At 36.4% G+C, this 15,926-nt stretch overlaps 2 protein-coding genes across 3 annotated transcripts; one reads left to right on the top strand and one right to left on the bottom strand.

The window, feature by feature from the left end:
- The first annotated feature begins 1,096 nt into the window (after positions 1-1,096).
- On the top strand, positions 1,097-3,947 carry LOC118273993 (coatomer subunit epsilon). The gene is made up of 7 exons (XM_050706206.1): positions 1,097-1,261; positions 1,455-1,646; positions 1,914-2,005; positions 2,323-2,488; positions 2,806-2,917; positions 3,334-3,449; positions 3,728-3,947. Exons 1-7 carry the CDS (start codon positions 1,160-1,162, stop codon positions 3,854-3,856), a joined length of 909 nt encoding a protein of 302 aa, XP_050562163.1. The 5' UTR covers positions 1,097-1,159; the 3' UTR covers positions 3,857-3,947.
- A 276-nt stretch (positions 3,948-4,223) lies between these two features.
- On the bottom strand, positions 4,224-14,895 carry LOC118274274 (collagen and calcium-binding EGF domain-containing protein 1). 2 transcript variants are annotated; one of them, XM_035591721.2, is made up of 9 exons: positions 14,728-14,895; positions 8,530-8,658; positions 7,365-7,513; positions 7,147-7,286; positions 6,654-6,825; positions 6,421-6,515; positions 5,990-6,159; positions 5,112-5,251; positions 4,224-4,458 (listed from the first exon to the last, which is right to left on the bottom strand). In XM_035591721.2, exons 1-9 carry the CDS (start codon positions 14,856-14,858, stop codon positions 4,256-4,258), a joined length of 1,329 nt encoding a protein of 442 aa, XP_035447614.2. In that variant the 5' UTR covers positions 14,859-14,895; the 3' UTR covers positions 4,224-4,255. The 2 variants fall into 2 exon arrangements, with proteins under 2 accessions (XP_035447614.2, XP_035447615.2); XM_035591722.2 differs by having other exon boundaries at positions 6,654-6,807.
- Between the last annotated feature and the right edge of the window lie 1,031 nt (positions 14,896-15,926).

Here is a 15,926-nt window from a genome sequence, read left to right as displayed (position 1 = left end):
CATGTTACCCTAGTTCCATTGAAATCTAAAGAATGATTTTTCTAAGAGAGAATAAAAAAATACACCATGTTTCTTGATTTTGGCATTAGTAAAAATGTTTTGATCTTGAATAATACCTAGTAAATAGTTATGAATGAAGCAGCTGTGTTTTTTGTTTTTTTAGTAGGTAAGCTATTAGGACACCAGAGAACTTTTATTTAGCCCCACTGATGTGTACTTTACTTTATAATTAAACTAAAACTATGATCAAAAATTAACATTGCTTTAATAAAATTAATGCACACTCACGTAGCATCACACTAAAAATTTTTAGGAAAATTTCTAGCCAAACTTACACTGACGTTTAAAAATAATAGGTAGTTAACAATAATAATAATTTTACCAACCCTGTACAACACGATGTAAGTAGGTACATGTTAAATAATATTCACGTAGGTCCAGCCAGGTGGTACTTGCCTAGTTGCCTACCTGAGTGTATTACCTGCATAGAAAAAGTGCAACAAACAGAGTACCCTTCTGTTAATATTTATTGTTTAACAAGTGTAAGATAACATTTTTTACAGTGCTCATAATATTTTTTTACCCTAAAAGTTGTTCTACAAGTACCTAGGTTTTGTTTATAAACAACACATAATGACGAAGTAAATAGGTAGCTACTTAGCCCAATATACCTATGTCTTATTGTGTTTTAAAATTATTTTAATGCATTATGTAGTCAATAATATTTAGATAATATCAATCATTAAAAATCAAAGATTTTTTTTTAGGGTAATTTGGTACTTAAAATTAAAAATACAATGTATGAGGTTCTTGCTTTTTAACTTTTGAATATTTGAAAACGATGTCGTGATGATACTTTTAGTTCATTGATTCATGATAGTAATGCCCTCTAGTTAGCTTAACCGCAGTTTTATTACAGTACAAGTTCACTTGAAACTTGTAAACAATCGTATCATTTTGGCTGAACTCGTAAAAGTAACAATCGTGGCAATTAGCGTGAGTAACGCCATCTAGCGGTATTTATATGAAACAAAATAAGATAGACTTCTTGATTTTAACTAAGCACGTTAAATTTATCAGAGTTGCAACACTGAACTATACATTTCTTACACGTTTTTATTACTGACAACATTTTAGGCAACGTCAGTTAGTTGTCAAAATGGCACGTCAGCAACAAGATGTTGATGAGCTTTTCGATGTTAAAAATGCATTTTACGTTGGAAATTACCAACAAGCAATAAACGAGGCGCAGAGTGTATCGGTAAGCTATACTTTATGAAACCAAACATTTCATAAATATCTCTATTTGGTGAGAATTTGATCATGTTTTGGGCGGTGACGTTGTGCCGCTTCTGTTTTCCCCATTAACTCGAATTTATCAATGTTTTTAGTGATATTCCTCTATATTAAATACATTATAAAACTTTATAAATAGTAATAATTCAATATTACAGCCATCAACACCGCTGGTAGCCCTCCAACGTGATGCATTCCTGTATCGATCGTACATCGCCCAAGGCAACTATAGGATCGTGCTACAGGAGCTTAAGACTGCGGATCCTATGCTGCAGCCTTTGAAAACATTAGTGGAGTACCTGTCACCCGGTGCTAACAAACCGGCTATTGTTGCTGATATTGATGCTCGTGTAAGTAATCTATTGAGCCAGTACTATGTAATAGTAGGTACTTAGTGCAGAAATGATCATTGACTGTTTAGTTAAGTGCTGAATCTGTGATTCATATATCAACTATTATAAATAACTTATTGATCATGTGAGAAAAAATTAATTAAAATTCTTATTAGAATATAATGATGCAATAGTTATTTCTTTATGTGGGGCAGCATTGTTTTTTTAAAAGTCATGGCAAAAGGAAAAGTAATGATTAATCTTATAATGACATTATACTTGCAGGTGGCTAAAGGCATAGAGTTGTCCAATGAGATCTTCCTGATTGTAGCGGCCAGCATCTACTACCATGAGGACAATTATGAAGCAGCTCTTAAGTAAGTTTTGTTTACTTATTCAGAAAACTAAAAGTATTGTATAAACTTTCCATAACACTTAATTTATTGTATATTGTATTGCATTTGCTTCTGTAGCATGTTTATTTTGTTTAAGGCTTGTTTCCCAATGTCAAAGTTGTGTAGAATAGAATGTAATTGGAAGAATAATTTAGAGTTTTTGACAGATTTTCCATTAGTATAAAACTCTCATCATCTATGATTGAAGAATTGTCTGTTAGAAAAATAAATATTATAAATTACTATTCATCAACTCCGAAATATTTCATTTTAAAACATTTATGTAATGTGCATTACAGAATCCTCCACAATGCTGACTCCCTGGAGCTCCGTGCATTCACTCTGCAGTGTCTCCTGGCCATGAACAGGCCAGACCTGGCTCGCAAGCAGCTCAAACTGCTGCAGGATATTGAAGATGACAGCACCTTGACACAACTCGCACAAGCATGGCTGAACTTGTCACAGGTTTGTAGTATTGATGTTTAACGGTTATATGTTTATAGTTTGTATTACTGTTAGAAGTAACCAGTAATTTTCAAATAGTCAGAAACCAATTCTTGAATAGTTATAGACTTATACTCTTATGAAAATAAAAGCTACTAGCTAAATCCAAAGTTGCGGATAATACTTGTTATTGCTATACACTTCTCTCTAACTGCTATTGTGCCTATGCTATTTTTCAGTATTGAAAAATCAATAATCTCTTCTAATTTCGCTTTAAAATAACTAAACAATGTTAAACTGCATATAAAATATTGATAATGTTGTAATCTGTGATGTAGGGAGGACCAGGAGTGCAGGATGCTCATTATAGTATAATGGAGCTGTCGGAGCGACTGGGCGCGCTGGGGCCCGGCCCTGCCGCCGTCGGAGCTGCCGCTGCTGCCTCCAGAGGTTAGTAGGGTTAAAAAAATTGGTTAGTTTCCATAGTAAAAAAGGAATTATTTCGACTTTTCATTACAATAGAATATTAAAAAATAATCACAATATTTTCATTCCTGGATTTGATGATCTACTTAATTTTCGACGTTTTATAGCTAATTTTCTGAAAATAAGTTTGCTTTTTGACGTAAAGATCTTAGGACGTCATAAGTGTGTATTTCATACAAAATTAATAGAAAATATAGTTTTTGACGTTTCGATAAAAGTATTGAATTTGTCTCAATCAATCACAAATATAGAAGTGTATAATCCAATTTATGACATCATGGTTGAATTGTTACCGCAATATCCTTCAGGAAAGTTAGTTCACCTCTTGTGTTTTATAACGATGAAAAAATTTATATTGACTTAATTCTTGTTGTGTCTAGGTATGTGGGAGGAAGCGGAGCAGATGTTGTCGGAGGCGCAGGTCCGCGCCCCGCAGCAGCCGGACCTACTGCTGGGGCTCGCCGTCACTGCCGCACACAGCGGGAAGGCTCCTGAGGTATGTACGGGAATATTTCAGAAGTTACCGTCATCAAAAAATTCTACTTTGTGGAGATTTTTGTAGTAAAGCTTAATAATGTTATTCATAATAAGAATTGAGTTATGTATGCAGTAAAACACACGGTGGCAGGTCTCAATAAACACACTTTCTGACAGTCCTATAGACTTAGGATAAAAAAATGCGAATTGCATGATGACTAACATTAAAGTTATAATAATAGTGTTAGTGACCATGTCAGTTTAAAACTTATATAACAAACTAACTATTTACTCCAGGTATTCAACCGCTACATCGCCCAGCTTCTGGACAGCCACCCAGACCACCCATTCACTAAGGAGCACCACGCGAAGACCAACGAATTCAAGCGTCTAGCCGCCCAGTACCAACCGTCGGTGCCAAGTTAAACTATACTGCTATAGGAATAGAGTTGATTATCACTTGGATTTATGTAACGTATGTGTATTGAAAGAGTCTATATTATATTGTAATAATTAATTTGGAGTTTTATTTACTGTTGCTATTCATAGTTGAGTAGTTTAAATGTAGTTTTAGTATTATAGTAAACATTACCTTTGATTCTCAGTTGATAAAATACTTTACAACCGTGTCAATTAGCTAGCAGTACCTTATTGTATAGCTAGCTATGGTTTTTGCAGACGTCCAAGCGTCATTTGCATGTTCTGTAATATAACTGAGGGCTTATTACGAGTTTGTTTTTCGTTTAACGTAAAACCAACTCGTACTATGCATTCGTGAAAATAAAACACAAAGTTATACAAAATCTCCTTTATCATCATGTTATCCTAGTAGAAGCTGTAATCGTAGTCGTTGTCTGGTTCCTCGTCCTCGTCAGAAGTGGTCATGTTGGCCAGTATGTGGTAGTGGCGGAGTTTCTCTAAAGCAGCCATGTCGTCCATCAAGCCTAGCGGCAGGTCGGATGGATCACTGTCGCCTTTTACTAAGGACCAGTCCGTTGTTGATTCGTGGAGTATTTCGCCGTTTAAACCTGTGAGAGAGAAGGAAATATTTTACCCTGAGTCGAGGTTTTAGGTAATGTAAAAATTCATGGTAGTAAGACTAGATGGCGCTATGCGTCGTTTACATCGTGAACTAGCTAAACTATTTTATTTATGTGACATTGTTATGATTTTTTTTATTCCGAATTTACGATTAACGTTAGCTAATTACATTGAAAATAATACTATGTGTTTGTTTGGGTAGTAATGGAGTTTATACATACATACTTTAAATTTGGTCTGATCTACAAGTAAGTGCTATTATTTCCATAAACCATGTTTTAAGAGATTATTAGCTCTGCCGAAGCAAGCTTTCAAAAATATTAAATCTTTTCATTTCAGTATTTCACATATCCTGCACGGATTTATCACATTCGTGCGGTAACGAAACCGTAGCGCGATCTAATTCGATCCCAAGCCATCTAGGGAAGAGGAGGTCAAACTTTTTAATTTTGATTATTTATTTAACGTACTATTTCTTATCAATTTTAAATTAGAGTAGAAAACAAAACAATCATTAAATATTTGTAGAATTACACCTACATAAAAAAATGTCATTGAGTTAAGTCTTAAGGTATATTTTCGTTTGGATGAGGAATTATTCCGAGATCATCATTAAGTGTTTTTAAAAGTAAATAGTAACCGTTTGGAGAAATATCGACCGGTCCTTCAATGGGTGGCGCGGTGTAAGCTTCTAGTTCTTGCTCGGTTTTGCTTTCCCTTTCCAACTTGTCTCGTTTGCGCTGACGAAGCCAGGCTTTCTGAAGATTGAAACGTTCTGGCCTGTAACATGACGGTAAAGTATGAAATAACCCTCTTTCGCACTACATACTTGCCTTAGATTCCCTACTATAGGTAGTGAAGTTGAGTTACATAGGTGGACTTTTTAAAAGTGATGCCCATTTTTCGCCTCTTTTAATGCCGAGAAAAGACACTAAATACTTGTTTACCAAACGTGATTTTGCCCCGAATATCTAACAATCTTTATCAAAGGACCAGTTTAGATGAATCTTATCTCACTAAAAAGTAATGCTGTGTTGTGTACATTAGGCCGGTAATCTATTTCTGCCCGGAACACACAAACAAACATTGATATCACCCGATCTTATCTTGTAGTGAAATACATAATATTTATTCCGTCACTTAGCTTACTTTTGACCGAATAATTTTGGTAAGCTTTTTATTTTGGACGGTTGTATCAAATTCAATCATTCCTTTTTGTGGTGACTGTTATGTTACCCCTTGACTACATATTTTTTTAGGGTTCAAAATTATCGTATGCCTTCTTTCCCCACCTTTGGCGAGGCGAGAGGCAGTGTCAGACTCTTACTGAATAAAAACCATCCCGTTCCTACTCCTGCTCTTTGAGCCGGGGCCCCGATAAACCCGCTAGGTGGTTCACAGCTCCGGATAGCTGCTTAAATTGTCTAAAAATGAATTGGTCCAAGGTGCCATGACTATGAGCAAGACTAGCAGTTGCACTAAAACAGCGAATACGTTCTATTAATTTCAAACTCTTACCTCTCTTCATCTTTATACACGCGTGCTTCTATATTCTGGATGTCATGTTTCAAGTCTGCTATCATTAGCAGCATGAGGTCCAATGAACCTTTTGGTCCTCGTGGACCGCGTGGACCTCTCGGACCGGTGTCACCTTTTGGCCCTTCCATACCTGGGGGACCAGCAGGACCCTGTAATGTCATAACGTTTATTAAGTATGCTAGATTTTTTAGCATAGGAGCCCAGGACATACTTTTTAATGTTGTTTCTTACTAGTAGTTTCCACTATCTTCCTTTGTCGTTTCATTAAAAACAGACGAGAAACTACAATTTATGTATCCTGTTCGAATCAATATGGCGATACGTTACTCAATAGTCGGTGATGGGCCAATAATTACAGATATGTTATTAAAATTTGTAGTGTTTAATATCTGTTAACATATTTAACTTACCCTGGGACCTCTCTCACACCGACAGTATCCTCCTTCTAATTTTGCTGTTGAATCTAACACTCTGAAGGCATAGCTCCCTTCCGCGAATCTATCACCTTGAAAGAAATAGATTAAAGTTTAAAAAGTCCTCTAATAGTGTAACACTAAGTGCCATTAATGTCCCATTAGTTTTTGCGACACGAAAGTATGGGAATTGTGGAAATACAATATTTGAAGGAACATTTCGTTTTTACCATCTCTTAACGCTGGATTTTCCATAAGTTTCTTTAACGCAGTTTGAGTGGAGTGTAGCTGATCGTTTAGTTGTTTGACCTTCCTCGACAGCCAGCTGACAGTGTCGCAGGGCGCATAGCACCTGGAAGACGCTCGCACCAGCGGCAGCGGCTCCTGCAGATATGCGGTTATCTAGGCTGATTTACATGACATCTTTTACTCACGATTAAAATGTTTTCATTCCTACAAAGAGGAAATAATAGAATGGTAGATACGGAATCTACTAATATTTACTAATGTATGTAGAATAACCTTGGGACTCTAATTAGCAGATAAAGTAAAAATGTGATATTAGGCATCATTGTCATTGATAGCACATATTTCAATGTTTTTGTACCAGGAGTTCATTATGATGAGGCGAGAATTCCTTAGAATTAATTATTGAGCAGGCAGAGATAATGATTTCTAGTCTTGTTTCACTCTCTCCTAACAAAATTAAGTACTGCAACTTACTGGGACTGCTACTCTTGGTTCACATTTTTTGCCATCACTAGATAAGACCAATGGAGGCGCACATTCGCAGTGATAACCACCGGGGTCGTTCACACACCGTTGCTCGCAACCACCGTTGTTGGTAGAGCATTCATCCACATCTGTGTACCAGGCGTTCATGAATCAGTACAAGTGAGAGAGAGTAAGAAAGAAAAGTAGTAATATTTTGTTTTGTTTACCAACGCAGTAAGGTTGTGATTTTCTTCTGTAGTGATCTGCATCGAAGTGGAAACCTTGGTGACAGGTGCACCACACGCGGTCCTCGCGCACCTCACACGCTTGCTCACATAGCTGCAGGCTGCAAGGGTCCACTGTCTTTGGAATGCACCTGTTTAATAGAGATTTCAATGTTTTAGTTTATTTACTTGATAAATTATTTTTGTTTTATTCTACAATAAGTTATATGTAATTGAAAAAAATACGAATCTGGGATGGAAACTTGGGAGTCACACTAGTTTGATTCGAAAGTAAGAAAAGATTACCTACTCTGATTTGCTGTGATCCTAGTATCGTAAACTAGTAATACTAGCAATGGCGCCTAACATATCAAAACAAAATGACAAATTAATTTACAATTCTGCTTTACAAACAAGCTAGTGTTAGTTAATTACCATTATGCATTATGGTCATTGGTTATGCTGGCTACCTAGTTCCTGATTCCGATGCTTCGCATGTCAACTAGTCATGTCGCCCTGCCTCACGCGGTAGGAATATAAATCTAATCTCTTGACAAAGAATATCGGAGATATAAAAGGTCAGCTCCCTTTGTTACGAAATCCCTTGTCCTTGGTCCTTTGACTGAAACACATAACTCACATTTCTAATTGGAATCCGATGTTTGTGTTTGGATATCAGATTTGGAGTACCCCAGTCGTTGGGTATTTCATTGGACATAGAAATATGCGATTTTAATAACATCAAATTGTTATTATATGGCACATTCGGGCAGAGATCCGCTTAATTTATATGCCATTTTTAGTAACAACATTTTATATCAACTTTGCTCCAGCGATACAGGCCCTAACACATAAGAAACTAGGACAATTTATTTATCTTTTACGGCACTGAAATAACGATATAATAGCTCACATGAGGACAAAGCCATTTGTGTGAAAAAATATAATAAAACAATGTTTACGAGTAAATGAATATACATATAATGACTAATTTCTGGTAGATCAGCAGCCTTACAGGATTTTTTAATCTATCTCTGCGCCAAATTTCATTCACAGATCTATTCAGTAGTTACTTATTCCGTGAAAGAGTAACAAGAAACACAAACATCCTCTCACAGACCTGATTCCCTAGTATGCAGAGTTGATTACTGATGCCATGAATACCAACCTGCCCGCAATGAAGACGTGAGTGTCACAGCACTTGAGCTTTATGCACTGGATGTCGACGCCGTCCACCCGGCACATGTCCCGGGTGCGCAGGATACTGTCCGTCGGACATGGTGAGCTGCCGTCTAATCTGCAATCAGAACATATTACATACATATCGTCACGCCTTTAATCCCCGAAGGGGTAGGCAGAGGAGCACATTATGGCACGTAATGCCACTGTACAATGTACACCCACTTTTCACTATTTATGTTGTAAGTCCCACGTAATAGGTGGTGAGCCTATTGCCATATACCGGGCACATTTCCAGACTCCGTGCTACCACTGAGAATTTTCGAAAAACCGAAAAAAGCCCAGTAATACTTCGCCCGACCCGGGAATCGAACCCGAGACCCCTTGCCCGGCAGTCGCACTTGCAACCACTCGGCCAACGAGGCAGTCAAAGTCAGAACATATTCTATTGCAATATCAATTAACACATTGAACGCTGTGATGGTCACCGGTGACCGACGTTAGCGGAGGATTTGCCTTCAACAGTTTTCTATTGGCAGTCAAAAACTTAAAAGACTGGCATTTTCCTTATATCTGTCGTTGCACGTGCTAGCGGTGCTGATTGCTAACCAGTAGGTGATCCATCCATCCGTTGGTTTGCACTCTTACTGCCGTACTCATACTCATTTAATGTTACCTAAACTACTCGGACAGTAACGATTTTGTTCCGAAAAGAATTGCTATGGACTGAGTTAAGTACAAAATCATGAAATGACTCTGATGGTGAAATACTCAAACGTCACTTAATTTTAAGACGCTCTCAGAAATTGTTCTGTCACTACAAATTATTTATAAAAGATAGAAATAGAACGATATTTAAGAATTGAGCAGCCTTTCAGTATTCGGGCGTGAGTGCGACAGTTAAACATTAATGTGAATAACAATTATCTTTTTCCCCAATTCGGTTGCACCTGAGAAGATTTCTAGTTATGGAGCGACTATTAGTAAGTACTTTAAACCTTATCTCTAAAACTTAGTTTATAATAAATCGTATGAAAACCATTTTTGTATAGAAAAACCTTGTCTTTTTCGATCTCACATTGCTCTCACATGGACATAAGCTGGTATAAGCTTTCTTACTGACTTCTGCTAAAGAGACTAGGATTAAGATATTCTCGATGATGTAATGACAATGAATGACATCATTGAAGGCTTGATAAATGTCTGGCCATAATTCCTACAACTCCTACAAGGCTGCTTGATAAGGGTTCTGAGTATTAAACAGTGTAGGAATTCAGTACGGTATAATTAACTGGTATGCGATGGTAATTATGGATGAAAGATTATAATATCTACAGCTTCTTAGACTAGCCGTACTCGGAGTGCTTCAAACCGTCCACTGCATGATTAGCGGTACGTGTTCGTCGCTCAGCTGGTAACTACTCGAGCGGTCCATGTATGGCTGGTCTTATAGTGACAGTTTTTTAATGAGAAAGAGGGGCAAACAAATATATTTGCCTGATGGTAAGCTATCATCGCCGTCCATGGCGATGATCGCCTACCATCAGACAATTTGACACCCGCTGCGCCTAGTTACAGAAATACAGATTTTTTGTTACAGTTTTAGAAGGGTGAGCGCTCTCTTGAAAATTACTGTAAAAATGGCTATCATTTTATTAAATCTAAGGGAATAATTAGGCTAAAAGTCATAGATAATTTTTAAAAGCTTCTACAGGCTACTTTTTTAACGGGGTAAATAATCCATCCAATGACTTCTCTCGCCTTGGCCGAGGCGCGAGGGAGTGTCAGAGTCTTACTGACTAAAAAACAACCCGTTCCTACTCTTGCTTTTAGAGTCAGAGCCCCGGTAAACCCGGTAGTCCGGAGCACCGGATCAGGTTAGGCTATACCTGTACCATCTAGATAAGATTTGACTACTTATTAGTATTCTCTGGATAAGTTCATACAAGGGAACCGTTATTTTGGTACCTTTTCCTTGTAGATAGATATACATAGCCAATGATCTAATTACATACATCACATCACATTTATATAAACCATGTCATATCGTGCTTTGTGGAGTTATGACTTCTCATCTGTGGTTTTAGAATTAAAAATGTCTAAAAATATCTAACCAACAGCTTTACGTAGGTATAAATAAATCGTCAGTTTGACATCAACACTAATAAATAAAATTGGAGTGTATATTTGTAATATTGAAATACTGAACATACATACATACGATACATAGAGGAACCTAAATCATATATTTTTTTAAATTTTGGTTTGTCTGTTTGTTCTGGCTAATCTCTGAAAAGTCTTGCCTAATTTTGACGAGATTGTTTTTGGCAGGTAGCTGATGTACTAAGGAGTAACTTGTGCTACTTTAATTTTAGAAAAAAAAAGTAAAAATAATATCATAAATCAGACAGAATTAGATATCAGAAGTAATTATTCTACGCAGACGAAGTCGCGAGCAACAGCTAGTAATAAATATATAAACTTCGGCAAAACTAAGAAGCAAGTTATCTTATCAACAATGTTTTACAATGTCGTTTAAGATGATTAATTCATTCATATAATAGTGACCTAATTTATTATGTAAAGTATACAGTGCTTATCGTTGTGAGAACTTATAGATTGGTGCTCACAATATTTGTAGACCTACGTGGTTATTGCATTATTTTGATGGAAACCATCTCTCTGAAAAATCTTTTCTTCTCAATTCTTCTGCAATTGACAGTTTCCGACCTTTAAAGTTCTTTTCCACCAGAGATGTGCTATGTAGCTATGCTCCGAAGATGTAATATAGCTGCGTGCAGCGTTTCACCTGATACTAAGCTATGTAGGTAACTTTGCGAGTAAGATGTGCTACGAAGATGCGCCGCCGCAAAGTAGCAGTGCGAGGAAGATGCGCAGCTCGAGTATGCGAAGTATCGATAGTAGGGAAGCCATCCATAGGACGCATTTCATATAAAAACATAACTTAGCTGAGTCTCTTTCCACCAATGCTAAGCTATGTTTCCCAATGAATTTGATTGGTGGAAGCCAAACGCACCGACAACAACAAAGCACATATTATTGTTTGTATTTTCTGAGTAATATGGCATAAAGTGGGATATTCTTTTTCAATTTTAGGTGACTTGGAAGTAACCGAATTTTTAAACATTGATTTTGTTTTCAATTTCTTATAGAAAGAATCGTAGTTAACACAGCGTAGGTATGAGTTCTATTAAAATTAGAAATTAGGTTGTTGGTAATAAATAACTGGGCAAAACCCAAAGCTGAGTAATATTAAATTACCTACTCGTACACTGCGATTAATGATAGTTTTCAAAACAAATTCTTCATCGCTATTTTTAATTATGGACACTGGTGTAATACTTATTGCAAATTAGATCGCCGTATAGCTTTTTTATCCCCATAGGAGTAGGCAGACATGGACATTATGACACGTAATACCACTGTAGGATGCACACACACTTTTCACCATTTGTGTTATATGTCCTATGTAATAAGAGCCTATGTATACTATGACACAATTCCAGATTCCATGCTATTAGTGATTTTTTTTTTCGAAAAACCGTAGAAAGCCCAGAAGTACAAATTTTGCGCTGCCCAAAAGGGTCCATAGTTTGGGAATATTACTGTATTATAAAAAATTAAATTAAAAATTTAAAAAACCCCCGACATAAAATCTTTATTTCCCTTTAAAAAGTAAAAAATAATAAAAGAAACCTAATCTTAAAGTACCTAAGAATGTACTAATAATTCTAAAAAAAAAATACGTCGCGTTGGGGGACCGCTCCTAATTATTTCTTACTTTGGATTTTTTCATAAGTATCACGTGCTTGGTGTTAACATTAAAGTAAATTGATGTTTAAGTACTTAACTATAATGCAGAAAATAGAAATACAGCGGCACGGGCGGCGGTGTGCAGTCCGTATTCATGCGGTCCCCCAACGTGACGTATTTTTTTTTTTAGAATTATTAGTACATTCTTAGGTACTTTAAGATTAGGTTTCTTTTATTATTTTTTACTTTTTAAAGGGAAATAAAGATTTTATGTCGGGGGTTTTTTAAATTTTTAATTTAATTTTTTATTTCATACTTTTTATAGGTAGGTTAGGTTAAGTTAAGTTAGGCTTAGTATATTACATATGCTTACTATAATTTCAATTCTTGTTAAGTTAAAGATTACATTCAAGGTCAAGCTCGTTCGCTTTGATTTTTTTTTTTACTTATTAATTATTACTAGTTTTTGTTTCTATAAGTAGGCTAAAGATTACATTGGTGCAAGTTTTATATTTTTGTATTTTATAAAATATTTAATTTAATTTTTAATTTTTTTTTAATACGAAAAAATGATATCTTTCAATATTTTCTTTCAGTGCTGTTTCATTTGAGACCCCATCCTAGTATATTTGCAGACGTTCGGTTAATCTCCCGCTTACGTTACTTTCACCGCCCATAACTTTAAAACGGCTCAACCGATTTTCATCAAACATGTCTAAAAACACTCGCACATAAGTCCCCTTTAATACGAAAAAAACTAAATTGAAATAACTGCATCCGTTCGGGAGTTATGATGCCACAGACAGACAGACAGACAGACACGTCAAACTTATAACACCCCTCTTTTTGCGTCGGGGGTTAAAAACTTAAAACCCTGTACACTATGGATGTATTAGTGTGTATATAGTAACATAAATAAGAAATGGCTTTGCAAACTAAAGATTATACTGTTGTTTAACCAAATAGCTATCTGTCTACGTAGACAAGGTCGTAGTCTAACATCATTTTTAATTAAGACTAATCTAAACCCAGGCATTAATTGGACTACATAATGTAATGCCACGCCTCTTACCCACAAAGGTGGTTGGTAAAACATAGAAAAGCTATTCTTTTACTAAGCTTTCGAGACGTCAAAATATCACAGAACCTCAGTAGAAAGTGTTATAGTTTAGAGAAGTAACATTTTATTGCATAAGAACTCCTAAATAACATCAAAATGGGTGACTGGAACCCACACTAGGATACCTTGTGCCCGTAGGTTCTAGTTTCTTTCGACAGGTGCAGTAAACAAGTACAAACCAAAAATTTATAATTACGTTTACATTATAATTGATTGGGTTTGTTTTCAGACATCGTTCTATTACTGAAAATTAAGTAGTCTAATGATAAAAATCTTTGCAATAACTGTTTACCAAGCTTTTCACCAAGCAATTTGATTGACTGATTAATTTGTTAAATATCTATCTAGAATTCTGTGTCATCGGACTGTTGGCTATGATATCTATTATCTAATAATCTACATGTGACCTTAATTGCTAAGAATTTGTGCAAATATGACTAGGCTAACATAACACACAGGAGATAAACAGTGATCTTCCAAATGCAAAAAGACGGCAGCAAAATAATATCACACTTTTGCCATTATTTTAATTATTTTTTGTTGCAAGCTCGACTCTTGATTGCAGTAGTGATAAGAGTGCGTGGGGTGTAGTCTGGTGGTTCATGAGTGCACGTTTTACTTAGGGTCAGTCACTCAGCAGATGCATTCGCAGTCACAAATAATCCGCCCTGCGATTTCCAGGAACACTTCAATGGGTGCTTACAGTGACTATTTATACCACGTTCAATAACGCTGCTGTAATACTTGCTATATTATGATGGTGCAAGCAGTGCAACGTACTTCATTCACTAGCAGTCGTTGAACCCACGCACTTTGATTTTTAAACTACTCGATGCAACTGATTCATAAATTAATTGATGTAATAAACGAACATTCCTTCAACTATTAGGGCAACTGTCTTTATTGATTTGTTTAAATTTTTAATGGAACTGTTAAGGAGGGTAAATACATTACTCAATGTAGGCAGAGCTTTATTGCTCCAAAACGAAGCAATTTTTGTCCCACGTAGGCCGCGAGCAATGTGATAATTAACTTCGCGACTCGAATACTAATTAATTATTCGTTGTTTCACTAAGATGTCCAAATTAAAGTTACGACGAAACACGATACAGGGCTTAATGAGAGGCATTATCACCCGCAGAAATAAAATTATTTGGAGCCATTTTACGAGCATCACTTCCGCTAACCAACCGATACGTACGTATGACAGAAATAATTAAAAAATAAAAAATCACAAAGATCACTGGAGATGAGGATTATCACAGAAATACTGGCAGCACATAAATCACTCACACTTCTAACACATCGTCGTGATAAGCGTCCTCTGCTTGGTATCCTCTGTCGTCCTGATAGCAAAGTACCAGGGAGGCAGGCCAGAGCAGAAGTAATGCGGCACAGGCCGCGGGTGTGAGCGGCGCGCGCATCGCGACTGCGGGTGCGCGCGCGCTTCGGATATGCGTTTGAGCAGTGATAGCCAAAGTTATAGTTGTACAGTATGTTTGCATACGCAGCTTCCTATAAGTTTAACTATCATTATCAATGTAATTTTCTATTTTACTAAATAATTCAAAATTCAGCTGAATAATAATGGCTCTACATGGAAGCTATTACAATCTTTAAACACAAACACATTATTAAGCAGCTTAGTAATATGTCTTTAAAAAAAGTGAGTACTTATTAGAATTTACAAATAATTATAATTAGACCGATATCACCCGATATGTACTAAATGCTGAAGATTATATATAATCTAAGTGCGGGAGAGCCATGCTTCGGCACGAATGGGCCGGCTCGACCGGAATACCACGGTCTCACAGAAAACCGACGTGAAACAACGCTTGCGTTGTGTTTCGTTGTGTGAGTGAGGTTACCAGAGGCCCAATTCCCCCCTTCCCAATCTTCCCCATCCCCGATTCCCGAACAACAACCCTTAAATTCCATCTCCCAAAAAGCCGGGAACGCACTTGTAGCGCCTCTGGTGTTTCAAGTGTCCATGGGCGGCGGCGATTGCTTACCATCAGGTAATACGCCTGCTCGATTGCCGGCTTGTTCCATAAAAAAAAAAAAAAAGATTATATATGCCCCTGTAGTCAGTGATAAATTAAGTTAAAGTTATTTTAAGACAATCCCTTTAATATGTTTCTACACTCTTCATTTTAATTTATTCACTTGTGAAAAAATGTCAAGCTGAAAATAGATATTAACTATGCAAGTATAAACTGTTGTGACGTTGAAGCTAGTTTTAAAATAGCTGCCAGACGCTCTGATCTCCGGGGATTGCATTTTTTGCAACATCTATTTTGTTAATGCTTGCATTTTATTTTGGTCTGTTATAAGATGATTAAGATTGACTGAGAACATCGTATACAATAATAAACAGTTTTAAAGTACCTTATATTATGAGGATAAAAATGAGGATCATTTTGTAAGTAGTACATGGAAACTTTCCTCTTCCCTTCGCAGTAATTCTGCGAATTCTTAAGGTACAGGGA

This window comes from Spodoptera frugiperda, chromosome 3 (genome assembly GCF_023101765.2).
Source record: "Spodoptera frugiperda isolate SF20-4 chromosome 3, AGI-APGP_CSIRO_Sfru_2.0, whole genome shotgun sequence".
NCBI lineage: Eukaryota > Metazoa > Arthropoda > Insecta > Lepidoptera > Noctuidae > Spodoptera > Spodoptera frugiperda.
Note: the sequence above shows the minus strand (reverse complement) of the source record. Positions and strands in the feature narration are given on the sequence as shown.

Bases quoted from the DNA above. Each gene is read 5' to 3' on its own strand.
- LOC118273993 (XM_050706206.1), top strand. From the start codon at position 1,160: ATGGCACGTCAGCAACAAGATGTTGATGAGCTTTTCGATGTTAAAAAT. The intron at 2,006-2,322 runs GTAAGTTTTGTT...TGTGCATTACAG, and splicing joins AATTATGAAGCAGCTCTTAA to AATCCTCCACAATGCTGACT. The intron at 2,489-2,805 runs GTTTGTAGTATT...TCTGTGATGTAG, and splicing joins CATGGCTGAACTTGTCACAG to GGAGGACCAGGAGTGCAGGA.
- LOC118274274 (XM_035591721.2), bottom strand. From the start codon at position 14,858: ATGCGCGCGCCGCTCACACCCGCGGCCTGTGCCGCATTACTTCTGCTC. The intron at 6,516-6,653 runs GTAAAAACGAAA...ATTTCTTTCAAG, and splicing joins AAATCCAGCGTTAAGAGATG to GTGATAGATTCGCGGAAGGG. The intron at 5,252-5,989 runs GTAAGAGTTTGA...GTCATGTTACAG, and splicing joins GTGTATAAAGATGAAGAGAG to GCCAGAACGTTTCAATCTTC.